The 17,872-nt window shown below is 48.1% G+C and overlaps 4 protein-coding genes and 1 non-coding gene across 5 annotated transcripts; 3 read left to right on the plus strand and 2 right to left on the minus strand.

Moving 5' to 3' along the window:
- Positions 1–1,788: 1,788 nt before the first annotated feature.
- Positions 1,789–3,059, minus strand: EDB82DRAFT_556566 (peroxisomal membrane anchor protein conserved region-domain-containing protein; the record flags this gene model as incomplete). Its single annotated transcript, XM_025736055.2, has 2 exons — positions 1,789–2,657; positions 2,706–3,059. The coding sequence occupies 2 exons, from the start codon at positions 3,057–3,059 to the stop codon at positions 1,872–1,874; spliced, it is 1,140 nt and encodes a 379-aa protein (XP_025586699.2). The 3' UTR covers positions 1,789–1,871.
- Positions 3,060–4,116: 1,057 nt separating this feature from the next.
- Positions 4,117–6,285, plus strand: EDB82DRAFT_191592 (PAPA-1-like conserved region-domain-containing protein). Its single transcript, XM_025736056.2, has 3 exons — positions 4,117–5,588; positions 5,639–5,745; positions 5,799–6,285. The coding sequence occupies exons 1-3, from the start codon at positions 4,571–4,573 to the stop codon at positions 6,024–6,026; spliced, it is 1,353 nt and encodes a 450-aa protein (XP_025586700.2). The 5' UTR covers positions 4,117–4,570; the 3' UTR covers positions 6,027–6,285.
- Positions 6,286–7,366: 1,081 nt separating this feature from the next.
- On the plus strand, positions 7,367–9,633 carry EDB82DRAFT_501457 (uncharacterized protein). Its single transcript, XM_025736057.2, has one exon. It carries the CDS (start codon positions 7,556–7,558, stop codon positions 9,458–9,460), a length of 1,905 nt encoding a protein of 634 aa, XP_025586701.1. The 5' UTR covers positions 7,367–7,555; the 3' UTR covers positions 9,461–9,633.
- Positions 9,634–11,117: 1,484 nt separating this feature from the next.
- On the plus strand, positions 11,118–13,892 carry EDB82DRAFT_476083 (uncharacterized protein; the record flags this gene model as incomplete). Its single annotated transcript, XM_025736058.2, has 3 exons — positions 11,118–11,232; positions 11,877–12,164; positions 12,295–13,892. 3 exons carry the CDS (start codon positions 11,118–11,120, stop codon positions 13,890–13,892), a joined length of 2,001 nt encoding a protein of 666 aa, XP_025586702.2.
- A 2,128-nt stretch (positions 13,893–16,020) lies between these two features.
- EDB82DRAFT_t124 lies at positions 16,021–16,102 on the minus strand. The gene has a single exon. It is a non-coding gene; the product is annotated as a tRNA-Gly (tRNA).
- Between the last annotated feature and the right edge of the window lie 1,770 nt (positions 16,103–17,872).

Here is a 17,872-nt window from a genome sequence, read left to right on the forward strand (position 1 = left end):
CTCACTCGCGCAGCCATGTAGAGTTGGAGATGTGACATTGCAGCTTCTCGGCGGACAGAGAAGGGCTGCACTACTGGTAACGCCTAGTTTTGTCGTGTCACAGCCACAACAGATTTGGAATTTCTTTAAGTGGTATTGGAAGGCTTGGTCCAACGCTCGCAGTCACTTTACGCTTGTCGTCAGCGCTGGCTTTGTTAGCTGGCTTTGCGAGGTAGCCATTGAAAAAGAGAATCTCTGGTCGCGTTTGCCCACCAAAACCGCTCGGGATGACCAAAAAGCTAGGGTTACTCAAGAACTTAAAGCGTTGCAGAAGACAAAAGAATGCGTTCGAAGACTTCAAGACATGGCAAGTGAAGAGCAGCCCGGAATCATTATGTGTCCAGAAATGATCGACAACAATGACGAGCAGAGTCTGGTCAATTGGTTCGGTTGGTGGTCTGTAGTGAATTTGGATCGATATCGGAGGTTCACCGTTATTGGGTCCAGCACAACGGATCTTGGGAGACTTATGCACCGCACTACCAGACCCAATTTCATTGCGTCAACCGTCACTGAGCACCAAGAACTCGAGCGAGCTGACGCACTTCCAATGCCCCTGCAGTCAAAACAGGTTGCTGAACGAGAAGCGCAATGGAGATTCAAGATGGTTCCTGACGACACCAGTGTGTGCTTGGAAGAACTTTTGAGCAGCATATCTGATAGACAACCGAAATTCTTGTGGACACTTTACAAGTACCCTCTTACTTACTGGGACGAACCGGCACCTGAACTCGGCGTGCATTCTGACGACTTTAAAACGTACAGCGATTGGTTTCGATCGTTCAAAGATCAAATAGCACGCCGTTCTCAGAAGACAGCTATTGCCTTATGTTATACGGCGGAGGGGAAATCGAGTCATTATGGAGCACTGGAAGATGCCAGAAAAAGGCGACGACCGTGGATTGCTATATACAGGCCTTTCCAACTTCACATGTCACATTGGAAGGAAGCAGAGCTCATCATCTGGGACCCTCTCGCGAAGAAACCCCCCCGGGACGACCCAATTTTCTACGAGGGAGATTTGATTGAAGCACAGCGGATAATGATACAACGACTTCGTGGAGAGCGCGACATGTTGCCGCTCAAGAACATCTGGATCGGAGGGTGGGATACTGACGGGCCACCCTCGGTTGGACCCCTTGATATGACACTCCAACATTTGGAGAGGTTATTTTTGGATTGGAAGAATAATGTTCCCATACCCGTACTAGCCATGGAGAATAAGGGATGGCAATGTGTGGTTAGAGGACATGCGCCGCCCCAGTCGCGGCCACGGCCACGGCGTCGCTTTAGTTCTTTTTCTCCGGAACCAATGGATCTTGATTCTACATCAGAAGCTAGTGACACGGCAGATGAAGAGCCAAAAATGGGGTTTCAACCTCCTCGAGCGAAACATCCGAACGGGAAAATGATCTATAACAGGTTCCTCCAGCATTGCAGACATGAAGAGAACCGTAGGGCCCCAAAAGGCTCCATGGAGTACCGGTTTGAACCAACGATGGAATGGTACAAGCGCCAGGCTCGGGAAGGAAGTGGATTTGAGCACATCAATTTCATGTCGTGGCAGGATGTTTTTGCGAAGTACAAGATCGAGGACCCTAAGAAGGTTCAAGATGATACGGTTCAAGGTGAAAAGGTCCGGGGTGATGTGAGACGTGATGGCTAGAGTCACAAAACGAGTGCTTGATACCAGGATGAATGCGTATGGGTATATTGGCTGGGTCATGTACGAAGATATATTTGAGGCGTCTCCGTTAGGATCTACCTAAGGAGAGATACATTACAGATTAGGAAACTTTGCTACATGGATTGATAAATTCAACAGTCATAACTCATCGTGCTGAAGTCGGGAAGTTTCTCGTGCTGAGCAAGACACCCTTGACACGTCGAATGCTATCCCTCACCTTGCGAATCTCATCGTCAGGCTCAGGCTTGCGCGAGCGGCCGTACAGGTCATAACCATTGCTCTGCTCAGGGTAGGCAGTGTAGGTCAAGGTGTCAAGATCATCCCGCAACACATCAACAGCACTCTTGATCTTATCCATTCCCTCACTTTGAGAACGATATTCATCTTTGAGCCCAGAAAGAGTCTTGTTGAGACTAGCGAGCTGGTTTGTGTTATGCTTGGCAGCCGAGTCGTGACCGGAAGAGCCTTTAAGAGCTGTCACGGAGCTTATGGGGAATGTGGTCTGGGTGCCCATGTCTCGATGAAACATCTCTGTAGGGTCTTCCACATCACTCTCATCCTCAACTATGGCAGCAGACTTCTTTGGTGGGACTTCGGAGACAGTCTTTTCGAGCTTTGCAACCAGTGCGTCGAGCTTCTTGGAGGTCAGGTCGTGGAACTCTGTACGGGCTTCGGCCTGGCAGTCAACCATGGGCCGGATGACGTAGCGACTTGTACCGTAGACAAGAGTAGAGAGACCGGTCACAGCATAGAGGGCGTTGAAAAGTCGCTCCTTCGTGACAAGAGGAGGAGGACGGGGAGCTTTGGCGAGGAATTCGGGGTATGTTACAATTGGAGGGCGGTCGGTTGTTGGTTGGGGAGCTGGTGATGGGGGAAGAGTTTCGGTAGGTGTTGGTGCATTGGGGCTGGTTGTTTCTGAACTGGTGGACGGCTACGTCTATTAGTAAATGACTTTGCATCAATGTGAACAAGTACAAACCTCGTCTTGTGTTGTAGAGTCGTCCTCGCCCAGAAGCGCCTGTATTCCCGCTTCGTCGATTCCTTTTGACTTAAGGAACTCAACCTTTTTCTCATAAGGCGCGTCGCGCACAGCATCGTTCTCAAGGAAGCGTCGCGCAACTTCGAGTTTGTCTTGATCGTCGGGCTTATCATCCGTCGGGATTTCTGGTTGTGCTGTCTCTTCCGCTGTAGTTACGGCTGCCGGCGCATCGACCTCTGATGTTGCTGTGCTTGTGGACGGCGTCGACACCGGCTCGGTGGTTTGACTATCGGTTTCGTCTGACTGCGCCCTCTGCCAGTTTGGGATAGTGGGATTGGAATCGGAGTCGCTCATCTTGAATAAGGCCGCGCAAGTGAGTAGGAACGGCTGAAAGGTAAACGAGTTGGAGGAAGTTGGGATTAAGATGAGAGGGAAGACGGTTTATCGATGCCGTCTCCGAGGTGCAGGCACATGCCTCGGTACTCCTACCGATAACGGTGGACCACTGTCTAGGTCCGGGGTTCGTTGTGGGGAGACAACACCTTGGTCTTTAATAGGATGCGGTAGTGCACCGTCTATTACCGTATCCCAAAACGGAAATTGGACGGTCTATCGGATCTACTTAGTAGTTAACGGTAGCCTGGCTCGAACGCGCATTCACTTGAGAACATCAATTCCAGACAATATCTCAGAAGACAACCACCTATAACTCCCAGAACCCCGGTTGAACGTCTTGAAAACTCATCAAACAAGGCGAACATCAAAGATCGTCCCTGGAGTTCCATTCAAAACGCTGGAGACGCGCGATCAAGCTTCTGCGCCAGAAACTCTGCGCCATCGTCTCCTATCCTATCAGCCAATCTCAACGCGCGCCGGACAATCCGATCACCAGAACTGTCAGTGGTCATATCAACAGCGTGTAACGGCGCTCGTTTCACGAGCCTTATCCTAATCATCACAGTAAACGGGAGTTTAGTGTCGGCCAGCTGACGAACTGGGGGTGTCTTTTGCCTTTGCGATAAGGATTGCGCTCTCTCTTGTCAGAAGAAAAGCGATTGGAACAGCCGGAAGCCGATTTGCAAACTTTGGCTTTTTTTTTTAAAAAAAAATCAACACCCGTGTGACAGAGGCAATCGACCTCTTTGTAAGATGTGAGTTGTAGGATTTCCTTTGGCTTCGTCTCCCCTTATTTTCTTGGTCGCAACATTCAGTATAGCACTACACTATACAACACCACCATCATCAGCTCCAGCCCAGTCCAGCCCAGTCCCGACTTTGTTTATCACCTTCATTTGTGTATAAACTCCTCCCGTCCACTCCCCTTTTTATATAGCTTGGTGGCTGTGGCTGTGGCTATTATGCTTGTTTCTGGACCGATGATCGCTAGATAGCCACGTGCATCTAGTATGTTCGGTCGTACGAATCCCTGATTCACAAGCGAGAGGTCTCACGTATAGGATCTGTCTGCCCGCCTTAACTATTTGTAGGCGATACGGCTTGACTTTCGCTTGGCATGACATATCATAAGTCATATTAATTGGTCGTCTGCAAACCTTCACTTCAGCCTTGCATCCTGCAACTTTATGTTGTATGTCACCAATGAAGGGTCGTAAAGTCTTCGCCTACCTTGCCTGCCACGAACACTATATTATTACATACATCTATCCTTAGACACGGTAGTTGCCACCAACATCAGCGCCGCATTTGCCCTTGCTCATATCTTTGTCTTGTCGCGACCGTGTCTTGACCTACCAATCAATTTGTTGGTTTGCGTCTCAACCCCAACGATTTGAGCTTATTTCATTCAGCCTTGCCACCAAACGACCTTCCCTAAACTTGCCCCTTCAATCACTTCACCTGGCTGTATGATACAGCTCGCTATTTACGCTTCACTCCGTCCATTTGCATTTTTTGTTCCGGAAGTCTGGGATCCTCGATATTTTCTTTTGACACACGAACAACACAAACCTCATTCCTATTCTTCGCTGTTTTGCCTGTTCTTCAGCCTTCAACTCCGTCCTCGTTCTCAGTCGCGAGCGCGACTATCTGACATCATGAGCTCTCGTCCACGTCGCTCGGCAGCCGCCAAGGCGAACGAAACGATTTCCGTTCATGCCAGATTGGCTGACTCTCCAGAAAGAAGCGAAAGAAGCATGTCGTCACGACGATCTGGTCGCGCCTCAGGCGTGTCTGTCTCGAGAGACGACCATTCCTCACCAGGAGGCGATCGCCATTTAAGTTTGACCGTAAAGCTTCCATCCAACAAACTTCGACAAGCCACACGAGGAGACCGTGGCTTCGAGGGCGGTGAGATTGTGTCGGGAAAACGAAATCGCGGGGCCAAGAAGAGCTACGTTGTTGACTCAAGTCCTGACGAGGACGAGGAGGAAGAAGAGGAAGCAGAAATCGAGGTGGAGGAAGATGATGACGATGACATGGATGTTGATGCTGAAGGTGACGTTGAAATGGACTTAGCTCCTCCGACCATCACCGTCTCCAAACCAGCCCGATCAAAGCCGGCACCCAGGGCATCAGCCGCCAAAATCATCCAGGATGACGATGATGACGATGACGATGAGCTCAGTGATCCGGCTGATAGCGACATGGGTGATGAGACCATGGGCTTTGGAGATGAGACTATGGCCGACGATGGCGACGAGGACGCTGAAGGGGAAGAAATCGAGGTTGCCGGCCCAGAAGTTGACGACGACGAGGATGAGGAAGATGACGAAGAAGATGACGAGGGTGAAGGGGGCGAAGATGACGAAGACGAAGACGACGATGGCAACCCAGACGAGTCCATTGACCTCACGAAGATGACAAAGCGTCAACGAGCTCGTTTCGAAGACGAGAAGGAGCATCAGTATATGAAGCTGTCCGATGGTGAGTGATTCGATGGTTTGCACGTGGCTGAAACTAATCACCATTTGCAGAGGTTCAAGCCAAGAAGGTTTTCACGGCCGAAGAGCTGTCTATGCGCCGCCAAGAAATGGCCCGGCGTCGACGCAACCTGAGTGAAAAGCGAAACGAGGAAGTAAAGGTACAAAACGTAGACTGGAAGAGAAACGAGTGCGAAAGCTGACATTACTGCAGATGGAAACTATCAACAAGCTGCTCAAGAAACAGGCCCCGAAGGTCAACCGCAAAGCCGCCGCTTCGGGCGAGGAAGCCAACAAGCCAGACCCAGTTTTCATCCGATGGGTCAGCAACAAGAGCGGCGTGCGGGTTGCAGTGACTGAAGAGATGCTTGATAGCCCGGCCGGTCAGGTTTTTGGTTCTCCAAAACTGCAACCCGGCAAAATGGTACAAGAGGTTGCCTAAGATCACACTCGACGAGAGGAGCTAGTGAGGATGATTTTCATTGCTAAACATATAAATCATTGAAGATTGGACGGCCCTGCATATTGATCGATTCCTGGGGTTGGACATGCCTTGAATGTGGAAAAGAAATCAAACTGGTTCCAAGGTGTTTTTGTTTGTCTTACTCTTTACTATACTCAAAACAGATAATACTACTACCGCGATTTAGAAAAGTCTGTAATCCCACACGATGATATATTGTTACCTACCTCTACGTTGGAAGCAGGATCTCGTTTTTTCTGTTTGCATATACGGGCCTTAGGGTATTAGAATTGACCAATGGAAACATAAGAGATGAAAGTAGTAGGTCACTTTATGCTCCTTAGTATAGTTCTTAGACTACTCATTTTTATACCCTAAGACGTAGGAGTATCTAGTAGACGGGGTCTCGCAACTATTGCAACGCCCCCTTCAAGTCTGGTAGACTCTGAAATAGGGGCTGGAAGATTAGGCAAGGATAATTTAGGACTTTATGCTCTACGTAGACTCCAGGCTAACACGACAAATCTGCTCACAAAGTGCTCACAAGAATAACTCCGTAAGGGGCTGAGAAATACAATCATGTGACCGATGTGTCACAGCTTGGTTCACAATGGGGCAGCCCCCCCATGCAGGCCGTGGACATTGCACCCCCAATATGCAAGCCATTTGTTGTGGATGGCTCGAGCACTTGATTGATATGCAAGCTCTTTAACTACGCTGGCAGCCGCGAACCGCCAAGACTGGAGTTCGCGGCTGCTTCTAGCTATTTGTGCTGCCCTTGAGGCATCTACCAACAATACCCTCTTATGACGCGTAACTTGAAATGCTATTATAATATCCAGAGTGCTAGGTAACCCGGCAACAATCTGTTTGACTCATCAAGAGTTTATTCAGATAACGGGGTAGGGGAGGGCTGGACAACCAGCACTTCAACGCCACAGAGAGACAATACTTCGAAAAGTGATTGTTCTTGGACAGAGGCATGATGGATAGAATGTAATAGAGACACCAAATGTAATGATATGATTGTTCTGTTTTGGTGTGCAGCCATGTCCTATAGTATAAAACCCCTTCCCTCTAAATTTTAACAACACCATACGTGCTGAGCTCGCAATATTCCATCTCAAACCTTCCTAATATGTCGAGATAACTTGTATATCGCGAGTATACATCTCGATGGGTCCGAAGGGGCCCTTTTTGAAGTTCTTCCGGAGGCGCAGCCGACTTCGCAGTTTTGCTTTGCCAGCTGCCTGACACCTGCCGGTCCTTGAATTCAAGGACTGACTTCTTATCAAATCGCGTCAGAAACTTAAAATTAAGAGGTAACTATATAATAACCCACTGCCCACGACCTTTGCAATTTTCATCCTTCCGATTTATCATCTTGCTTTGCAGCACAAACTTCTCCCCCATCTTTAACAGCTTCTAGCTATTATCACTCTTCACTCTTCTCTACTCGCTGCAATACTTCAAAAGTATATCTATAAACCAGTGGTCAACTCAGCATTATGTCTGGTAACACTCCCAACACCCCCTATCCTCCCCAGAATGCCTGGCCATTCTCTTCTGGCACTCCCGCGATGGTCAATGCTGGTGCTCCGAATCCTTCTTTGAACCAGGCCTCGATAATCAACGGCAATGCTCAGGCTCTCACAAACAACCAAGTCCAGTCCATGCAGCCTTATGACAATGGTCAGAGCCATGTGGGAATGGAAAACATGCCCGTCCGAGACCCCTTTGGCTATTACAAGATTCCCATCGGGACCAATGATCAGTCCAGCCCTACGAGAAACTATCAGGCCCAGATCGTCAACGGCTCGATTCCGCGTGGCGCGCCACACTCAACCACGGCCTATGACCGCCAACCTCAAACTCAGTTCAGCATGCCAGGTTCCAGCATGGGCGGTCAGGGTTCTGCCCGTCTCAACTCTGCTGCTACCCCCTTCGCTCCTGTTCAGGCTAATGTCACTCCACATGGCAATATGCCCTTCCCGTCTCCGATGGGCATGATGCAAAACCCTCAGATGATGCTTTGGATGACTCAGATGGCTCAGAGGGGCATGATGCCGACCTCTCTTATGGCCGACATGGGCTTGCAACAGAGCTCCCTGCCCGAGCCTGCTGCCCCAAAGCCCAAGCGCGGTCGACCTGCCAAGCCTGGCAACGCTGCTTCCAAACGCCGTAACAAACCTGTCAACAACAGCGCCGCAGCCAAACTGGCGAATCGTCTAGAAGTTGTTGCCCATGGCGTGACACTTCCATTAGACGTCGCGAAGGAGGTGGACATGACCCCCCGACCTCAGCCAAAATACCCAGCTACCGACTTCCTCAATGCCCATGAACAATACCCAATTGTCCCACGTACCTCTACTACGGGAGGTCTCGCAACTTCAGAAGACCCTACTACAGAGCAGCTGATCCATCTTCCAACTCCTCCCCAGAGCTCCCCCACAGTTCAACCTACCCATCAGCCTCCTTTGACTAAGAACGAGAAGTATCTTCGCCAAGCTAAGCGAAATGGCGTCACCCCCCATCCCAGTAAGCGCCGCGTCGTTCGTATTGAGCGGAATGATCCTCAACTAGAGTACGATGGAATGGGAGAACCTATAACTCCTCCTTCTGACGCGTACTCCAGTGAGTCTTCCCTTACTTCTTCATTGGCTGATTCTAACAAGCCAGTTTACTATGTTCCAACTTCTGATGCACACAAGAACGAGGAAGTTGACAAAGCTTTGATTGACCGTTTCGTGGAGGAGCTTCGAGATGAGAAGGCGGCTGGTAAGCAGGCCAAGCAGGCCAAGAACACGACGCCAACAGGCCAGGTCAATGTCAGAAAGCAACGCAAACCCACAACAGCCGATGCTTTTAAGACTGGTGCTACTGACGCTTTCACTACCGGTCAAGATTTCATGGAGCAGCCCTTTGCTGCCACTGGCGAAGAGGATCCAAATGAGGAGTTTAGGTCGACCTATGAGGCGCTGAGAAAATTCCTTGACATGGACGAATGCAGCGGCCCCCCCGACAAGCCCTCCGACTCCTGCGACTCCTCCAACACGGCTTCTCTCTTTGACATCGCCCGGCTTACCCCAGAGCCTAACCAAATTGCTACCGCCTCGTTCGAAAATTCTCTGACTGATCCTGCTTTGTTTGGTGATCATCTCGGGGAATTTGATAACTACCTGAACAACAATGGGAATGTGTCCTTCTTTGACCATGAGCCTAGCTCAGGAGGATACGTGCCCAATTGGGATGAACCATTTGCAGACATGTCCCAGGCCAACTCTACTGGCACAACCATTACCACTATTGCTACAACTACTGCATTCACCGAAAGTACTACCGGCGCCCAAAAGCGCAAGGCGAGCGATGATGAAATTATTGCGGCAAACAAGAAGACTCGCACAGAATCATAGGAATATGAAGTCGGACCCAGGACAGATATGGTACGGAGTCTAGGGAGTGTAGTGGTTGACAAAGGTGTATTTTAGTCAGCAGCCGCGATAGCCGACAGTGGCTCGTGTTTTGTCGTTGACTTTGCTGGTGTTAAAACCAAACCACCTACGTCACTTGCTGGGGTAACGATAGGACAATGTTCTAATTTGAATATGCACTATTAGGTTTAATATCACGTCTTTCAAACGAAACATGCCAGGTCCAGTTAGTGTATAAAAACAAATGACCTAAACTCATAGCCTAAATGGCATAAAGTGACCTACTAATTTCGTCCCTTATGTTTTAAACGGCTAACTTTTCTGATAACTGAGGAGACGGCACGGATAATGTTTTGATATGAATATTTTTAATAATATCACGTATCTTAAACGAAATATGCTGGGTATAAAGTGGAGGGTCATAGTAAACCAAGATGACATTGTCGAGATTAGTTGTTTCCCCTTCTAAGGTAATAACAGGGAATAACACTTGAGTAACGACAATCCTTGCCAGTGATTGATGTTTGATACCCCCATTCATGGTGCAGTGCAGGTGACAGTCATAGTCCGTCCACGTGCATCAACAACGCAAGGCTTTCAAGGTTAAGTTGGGCTGCTGACCCTTGATGATCCAACCAGAGACATCAATTGACCGCTCCAGCTTTTCCATCCACAGGCCTGATTGTCGCTGTGGCTGGGAGACTTGAGACTTGTGCAGCACTCCGCTCTTCCCCCGCTTGTACCTGGAGCTTTCCATTGAGAGCGGATGATAGTCACACGACATACGACATTTTACCCACATCAAATACACTCATTCACATGGCTTGATTTGATTTGATTTGATGTGATTCGAGACAAGAGAATAATACGAAAATTGACACGATTTCATTTCATGGATGACACCCACTCCTCTATTCTCCCAACTACTGCAAGTGCCCGTCTCTACGTCTAAAACAAGGATCCCAAGTTCAGCGCAATGACCCAAAGAGGGTGCTTGCGACCCAATACAAGGACCAGAGTTGGAGGTAGACGGCCCGCTCTCATCAGTTCAGCTAGTGGGTAGCAGAAAAATTTACCTTTGAGCTTTAGGATATAAAAATAAATAGCCTAAGGAGTATGGTCTAAGTAGCATAAAGTGCCCTACTAATTTCGTCTCATGCTTCTGCTGGCCAACATTTTTGGTATGCTCAGGTACTAGGTTCTGTTGTACAGGCTTTTTGGCAGCTTAGCCTAGGGCCTGTACAGCAGTTGTAGGCGAGCATTTGGGGGGTCCAAGATGATTAAATGCGGGTCCCTCCTCCATCAGGAACTGTAACCTCGAAATTTGTCGCACAACTCAACAACACCAACCACCTGCACCACCACTTTTCCCACATTCCGAGGCTGACTCAAACCGAACCAGAGCAGAGCGGAACTGTGTGTGGTTGAGTTCTCGGAAATATCAGATTATCTCTTTCTTTTGACTGCGGTATTTCTTTGACTCGCCCGGTATACATACACGGACGGATACACTAGACTCGTCAAGACAGGTCCAGAACCAGACTCTCAAACCTAACCTTGAAGCCCCCAAGCCATAAAGGAAAAACTCTGTCAATCGTTGCAGTTCTGGACTTGGACCCCTGCCCCGAGAACCCATCTCATGTCGCCTCCTATGCCGCCAAAACAGCCTGGCGCTGGCGTTGGTGCTGGCCCTGGTGATCCTTTACCTGTCGTCGGCCCCGACCGTCCTCAGACGCCTGTCAATGATGGTGGTGGTAAGTTTCTTGTTCTCCTTGTATCCGTACTCCTTCCTACCTTGTCTACCGGCCAACGCCTATGCATACACATGCCATACTTGCCCAAACCCCATACATACCTAAACCAACTCTCATCATATTCGTCCTGTCTGCTTTGCCATGCAGGGTCATGGCTGTACAGAATCGATCACCGCCAGACGTAAATACCCAAAGTCTGGAAAATGCAGGGTCTTGGACCTCTCAAGTATCCAAGCTTTGCTACTTCAAGCAACCTAGTCCCTACATAGAAAAACCAGGATATTCTTTTGTGTCGTACGTGTGTACGGCTTGGAAGTGTGTCAAGCAAGCAAGACACCAAGTCTTATTCTTGTGTTGTTCCCCTTCTTCTTCCTCTCACTGTTGTTCTGCTTCTCTCCTCTCCTCTCCTCTGTCTCAAACCAATTTCATCCCCAATTCCTTCGCATCACCAACGAACCCACTGCGGCTCTAGTTAGTTTCTGGGGATCCGCCGCCGATCATTCCTAGGTGAGCTGAGCCCTTGCCTTTTCTCCTGTTACAGCTGCTTGTCAAACCTCTCTGAGCCTTGGCTGCGATGACAAAATGAGAGCATGCCCTGGTTATTCATTTCCCTGTTCCCCGCGTTGCATGCCTGCAGTACCAAGCCCATCGTCATCGTATCAAACAATTGGCGGACAAGGAGCCGCAAAAAGTGACAGGGCAAGACAAGACACCAAGAGGTCGAAGCGTTTGTCTGCAGAGTAGTTCCCCCAGAAAAGCAAGCGCACAGGACATGACCCATGCCATGCATGCGAACGAGCCCTTGTCAATAGCGCTTTACCTTAACCTGATCTCCGAAACGCAACGCAACGCCACCTCCGCTCCAACGATACCACCACCGCCTCCATATAAACCATTCGTACCTTACCCTTTCTTTGCCTCTGGCGCCCCTCGTACCACACGCACATTTACCTCTTTTTTCGTTGGCCCTTGTCTTGTTCCTCTCTCACGATTATAAACTTTGTCTTTTCAAATTCTTCACTGTCGATCATAAGGAATGTCTATTAATATCTTTTTATCTAGTCCCAAAGACAAGTAATCAAGACCAAAATACATCCCAGTCACCAACCCGAAATATCATATCATCTTCCCCAACAACAGTCCACCCTCTACTCCAGGTCGCATCTGTTCCCCCGCATTGTCGCTCGACGGCTACCGCTGCCGCTACAACTGCTACAAGTCCGACTTCCGAGTCCGTCTCATTGCCATTGGTTTCTTCCACGCAATCACCAACAAACAATACTCAAGTTGCCTCAAGGGCCTCTGAACCCCAGGCGGGATCATCTTCAGCCATGATATTCTCCGACATTTATAAGAGCCCGCGATCACCTATCGCCAAGCTCCGTCATAACTCGGTTCAGTTGCCGACCTCATTGCCTGACAATACCCCAGATTGGTACGACGATGAACACGCCGACCTTCTCAGTAAGGACAAGGCGAAACAGAAGGAAGCTGTGAGACGATACCTTGACGCCAAGATCAAGAATGATTGGGATTTCTCATGGCCATCTCGCGTCGTCGACCCTCCACTAGCTGAAGGTGACGTCGCCATTGTCGACACGGCTTCCGAGTCACCTGACGCTATCGAGACTGTAACCAGTCTTGATGTCACTGAGCCAGCAAAGCCAATTCATGATGAGACACGTGAAGACGATGGCTATCAAGTCGATGACCCCGAGTCTTCGGACGACGACAATAGCGATGCCGAATCCACTTACAGCACTGTCTCTGAAGACCCCGTTCGCTTTCGCACACGTCTAGAGTGGACATCCGATCTTTCTGACGATGACGACGAGCCAGGTCCTTCGCGCTCACCTTTTCGCTTCGACAACCCCAACAACGTGGGCTCAACTGTTCAGGCGACAGTTCAGGCGAAGCGCGCCAAGCGAAGGAGAGATGTTCGCAAGGAAATGGAGTGGAATGAGGGTCTGGCCTGTTTCGAGGCCCGGCGAAATGCATGGACCGGCGCACGAACTGTTCGTATCCGAGCCAAGCCTGTGACACCCCCTGCTGTGTCACCTCTATCTCCCCGTCGTTTCTTTTTCCGTCGCTCCATGTCGACATCTCCTCCCAGCTCCACAACTGCGTCCGCTCTACCGCCGCAGGTTAGCGATGCTTCTGATGGTTCATCACTTGCGAAAAGCGACGAGCTTCGCAACGCTCGATCCAAGGACACAACACCATCAACACCCCCCGACAGCCGGAACTATCCTGTCGAGGTTCTTCTTCCTCTTGCGCCGCCTCTCTTGCCTCCTAACAACCCCCTACGCGCATCCATCACACCTTCTGTGTATCTCAGCCTATATGATAAGGTCATCATCCATAGCCTTCAGCCCTCATGCCCTATCAACCTCTCAGATATGCTCCGAGCCTGCGTCACAGGCTGGAAGCGAGATGGCGAATGGCCACCCCGACCGACCATGCCTCCGCCTGCTCCCGCTGCCAAGAAGAAGAAGCCCAAGAAGGCCCCAACCCAGTCAGAGAACGCAGGTAGTACTGTTCGACGCATGAGTTTTGGACTACTAGGTCGTGACAAGGACGATACAACAGGTGGAAAGGGCATCCGACGCAGTCTCGTACGGGCCCTCGGCATTGGAGAGACAGGCGACGGACCGAAATAAAGCTATTCCATCACGAACTCATGATTATGAACAAAATTTGGAGGAACATCATTGCGATTGATGCAAGGCGCTTGTATATGGGCTCTCGCTTCTCGCTCGGTATACCATGTATGGAAGGATGTATGTTTTTTGTTTTGTTTCTTTTGGTCTATCTGCTTCCCCTACTTGTGCCTTTATGATATAACCATGAAGGGGCATGGAGTTTTGGAGTGGGCTTCCCTTATTGGAGTTTCTTGTGATGAGCTGTGAGCAAGCACATTGATACCTGCCTGTTCTCAACAGAGCTAATTACTTGCAACTATGTGTTTTGCAATTCAGAATTATCAAGATCGATGCATACCAGCATGTGACAGCGAAAGATCTCGGTGTTTTCGTGCTGTAATAGACTTCGGTTGACGCCATACAGGCGATGAATTAGGTTTGAGCCGCGAGTACATGACCAACACAACAAAGTTCCAACGTCATCGTGGTTGAGATGTAAGACCCAACTCGACGGGTCGTTCCGTACGCGGTATGCGAGGTACCGTGCCGATCATTTATCCGCTTGGGCAGTTCAATTGGTTCAGTACCTGGTGTTATAAGTCCGTATCCTATTTACCGTGGTTGGTTGTTTTCTAGGCCATACAACATGGCAACATTGCCCAAGGAACACATAGATGGTTACCGGGACAATTATACTTAGATGATTGTTGAGTTGAGTCATATAGATGATATCTCAACGAGATTTATGTTAAATCCTGTGAGGATCTGGCAGATTGTGCTTCTGTTGATCGGGCAGCTGCTCCCTCGAACATAGCAGAGTTTGGCGACCATCTCAGGGAATTTAATGATTTCCTGAACAGCGAGAAATGTTTTAAAGAAAACCTTAAGCATAAGAGATGAAATTAGTAGGTCAATTTATGCCCTTTAGGCTATAGTTCTATAGGAGGCCATTTTTTCTGCTACTCAGTAGCAGATTAACGCGCTTCAAGTCTATTATCACAACCCATAGCGAGGAGAAAAGTCAATATAAAATTTCAAAATCGTGGGAAATCATCGAATGAACATTATCTGTTTAACTATGACAATCGACTTATCTCCAGAGCGGCATGAGTTAGGGTATCAGAAAAATTGACCACTGGAAGCTAAAAATAAACAAATAAGTAAAAAATGAGATATCAAACCTAATCACTCGTTAAAAAATAGTTGTCATATTTTAGAAGCCAAATCCATTAAAATCTAATCACTTAGGTTCACAACTTTATAGTCAAGGGAGTTTGTAATATGTACTATTTATTTGTTTTGAATTATGCTTGCTCTTGGACGTTTTACACTCTGGACGTGAGATTTGGAATACAGCGTTCTTGAAATTTATATCAGCAGCTAAGAGGATGAGAACTATGCATACAAATCGCCAGTCTATCCAAGACGCTATAGTTCAATGCGAATATACGAAAGCTAAGTAGACATCATGCAGTCTTTACTTCAAGTTGTGGGTGGACAAGGACGATAGGGGTCTCCTTATACTCAAGCCAGTAACCAAGATCCTTAGCAACTCGGAAGAAACAACACTTTACTGGGGCCCCAACTCATCACGACTGTCAAATTCAAACCTGTGAGCCTGATATTGATAGTTAGTCAGTATTCTATCATGATTTGAGGTATCCTAGTATTTCAATCCTCGAGTTACTGGGGGGTGAAGCGTTGAGTGTACCTGATGTTGGGGAGATACAAGGCTGACCCTGCAATACAGAGTCAAACGCATACGATTATTGAATCATTAAAGACTGGAAACTCACCTCATGGTCCAGGTATATAAATATTAACACATGGCCCAGTCGTCTTGATGTGTGTAAGGGAATACCTACACTCAACAACCTTACCTCCAACCTACTGGATACGAGTTCTCAGTGTCTCACAGCAAGATGGACTGGTGTTGACAGAAAATAACCGTTTTGCATCATTTCTTTTCGGATGCTCAGTCTGTTATGGGAGGCTCATACCTCTCGAAGGTATCTGTAAGGTCCATTTCGGTAATCGCAATAACGGCCTCTTGGGCCAACACCACCATCATCACCTCTACGAACACGCATGACATGTCTACAGAGCGAGATAGCGCAAAAAGAATGGCATTGAACGGCAAAAGATATGCGTAATCTGGGAATCGAACCCAGGGCTCCCCGATGTCGCTCGAATGGCAACGGAGAATTTTACCACTAAACCAATTACGCTGGTTCTTGTTGTTGAAAGCTCTCGGCCGTTAAGAGTAAATGAGGCCAGTAATGTGCAGACAGCATGTACACATCTACCGAACATTGGAAAGCTGGCCCCATGGAAGCATCACCAACTTCGGAGTCCGATAATGGCTTGTAGGAAACTTAATTGCAGGGGCAAGAACAGTGGAATAGGTGTTAGGCCTAGCAATGACTCTAATGTAGTCTCAGGGACAGCAAAGCATAGACTAGAGTCAGGTTGGCGACGACTACGTTGTTGTTGTTAGGGGAAGCACTAGGTAGAGTGGCAGTGTACGTAACACAAGAGATGAAATGAGGAAGATAGCGTATATTGTTTAGTTCTCCATATCCTAGTTCAGAGGCGAATGTTTCTGCTGTTTGCTAGGTCTTAGACTTTGATTTCAGTAAGGCATGTAGAAAAGATAGACATTTATACGATGCTCATTTCCGGTAGACACGATCTGTTGATGTTGCCTTGGATAGTGTAGTTGAGACCTCAGTTGTATTCTATAGACCTATAACCTAAACATAGTTATCTTGACGGTATGTCAGACCAGACGTAGCAATACGGTGGTGCGAGAGCAGATGTTATGAAGGTAGTCTTTCTCATGCAGAGGCTACACCCACCAAACATAGATGGCATAGATATCGAGGGCATCAAAGTCGAATTCCCAGTTCATATAGGGGTCGGCAGGGCATTTAGACATGTCTTGTTAGTAAGAAGTCTTATCCTAGTTTCGTTTACTAAGAAATGGGTATTCAGTTTTATTGTTTGGTTGTCAAACTACATAGATAATAGCAGGCAAAGCTTGTTCATTTGAGGCTATGTACGCGTGAGATATCATCACAAGTCAGTCTATCGTGAGTTCAGGGGGATTATTGGCTAGTGCAGCCAACATATCAACGAACTGATCCAGGAGAGATCACCATTTACAGCTGTTAAAGCGATGCAGAACACGAGGAAAACACAAGGTCTTGGAACTTATATACTATTCTCCCTGCTTAGGAACAAGTATTTCGTATAGATTTTTGAACTCCACGAATGTAGAACTGCTCGCGGTGCTCGCGTCAAGTCAAGGATGTAACTTACTGTACATGTCGAGCAAACTACCCAGCCCACCAGGACCTTTAGTTTGAAATATTTATATACTTTCGAAGGACTCGAGATAACTTCCTAATTAATCAAGGATCTTTGTTGGCACCGACCAGGGAGATAATAGTGAGTGCAGCTCGGCTGAGCACAGCGGTAGCATAGACAATTCCATACCGTTATATAACGGGAATTACTACGATAAACTTCATGATGAGAATACCAAGTGAGAGATCGAAATATCTACGGTTAAAACCTCCGTATATCCTAGTTTCGTGTGTTGGTTCAACTGTAAAAGATTGGTCTAGGTCTTTTGCCGTCCCAAGGGATGGCAATGAGGTTTGTTTCCAGTATGAACTTCACGTCTTGACCCTTTTCAAGTCTAAAAGAACTTGTTGGAAAGGTGAGAGAATATTGTCTGTTGACTATTTATATGTTACCAGCCTGCTAACATTTGATGATAAGTATAGTGACAGTCGACCCACTACCATCGATCCTCGTAGGAGTTTCACCTTGGTACTTGGGAGTGGCTATCCAAGCCAGGTTATTCTGACCCCTAAACCACGCGTTTGGCAGTTTGATGGTCACTCAACCCGACTAGTATGGCTTTACGTTGTGGTGTTGAGACTGTTAAGTTACCAAGAATAGCCTTCCCTCAGGGCATCAGAAAAATTAAC

Source organism: Fusarium venenatum (genome assembly GCF_020744135.1).
Source record: "Fusarium venenatum strain MPI-CAGE-CH-0201 chromosome Unknown EDB82scaffold_2, whole genome shotgun sequence".
Classification (NCBI taxonomy): Eukaryota; Fungi; Ascomycota; class Sordariomycetes; order Hypocreales; family Nectriaceae; genus Fusarium; species Fusarium venenatum.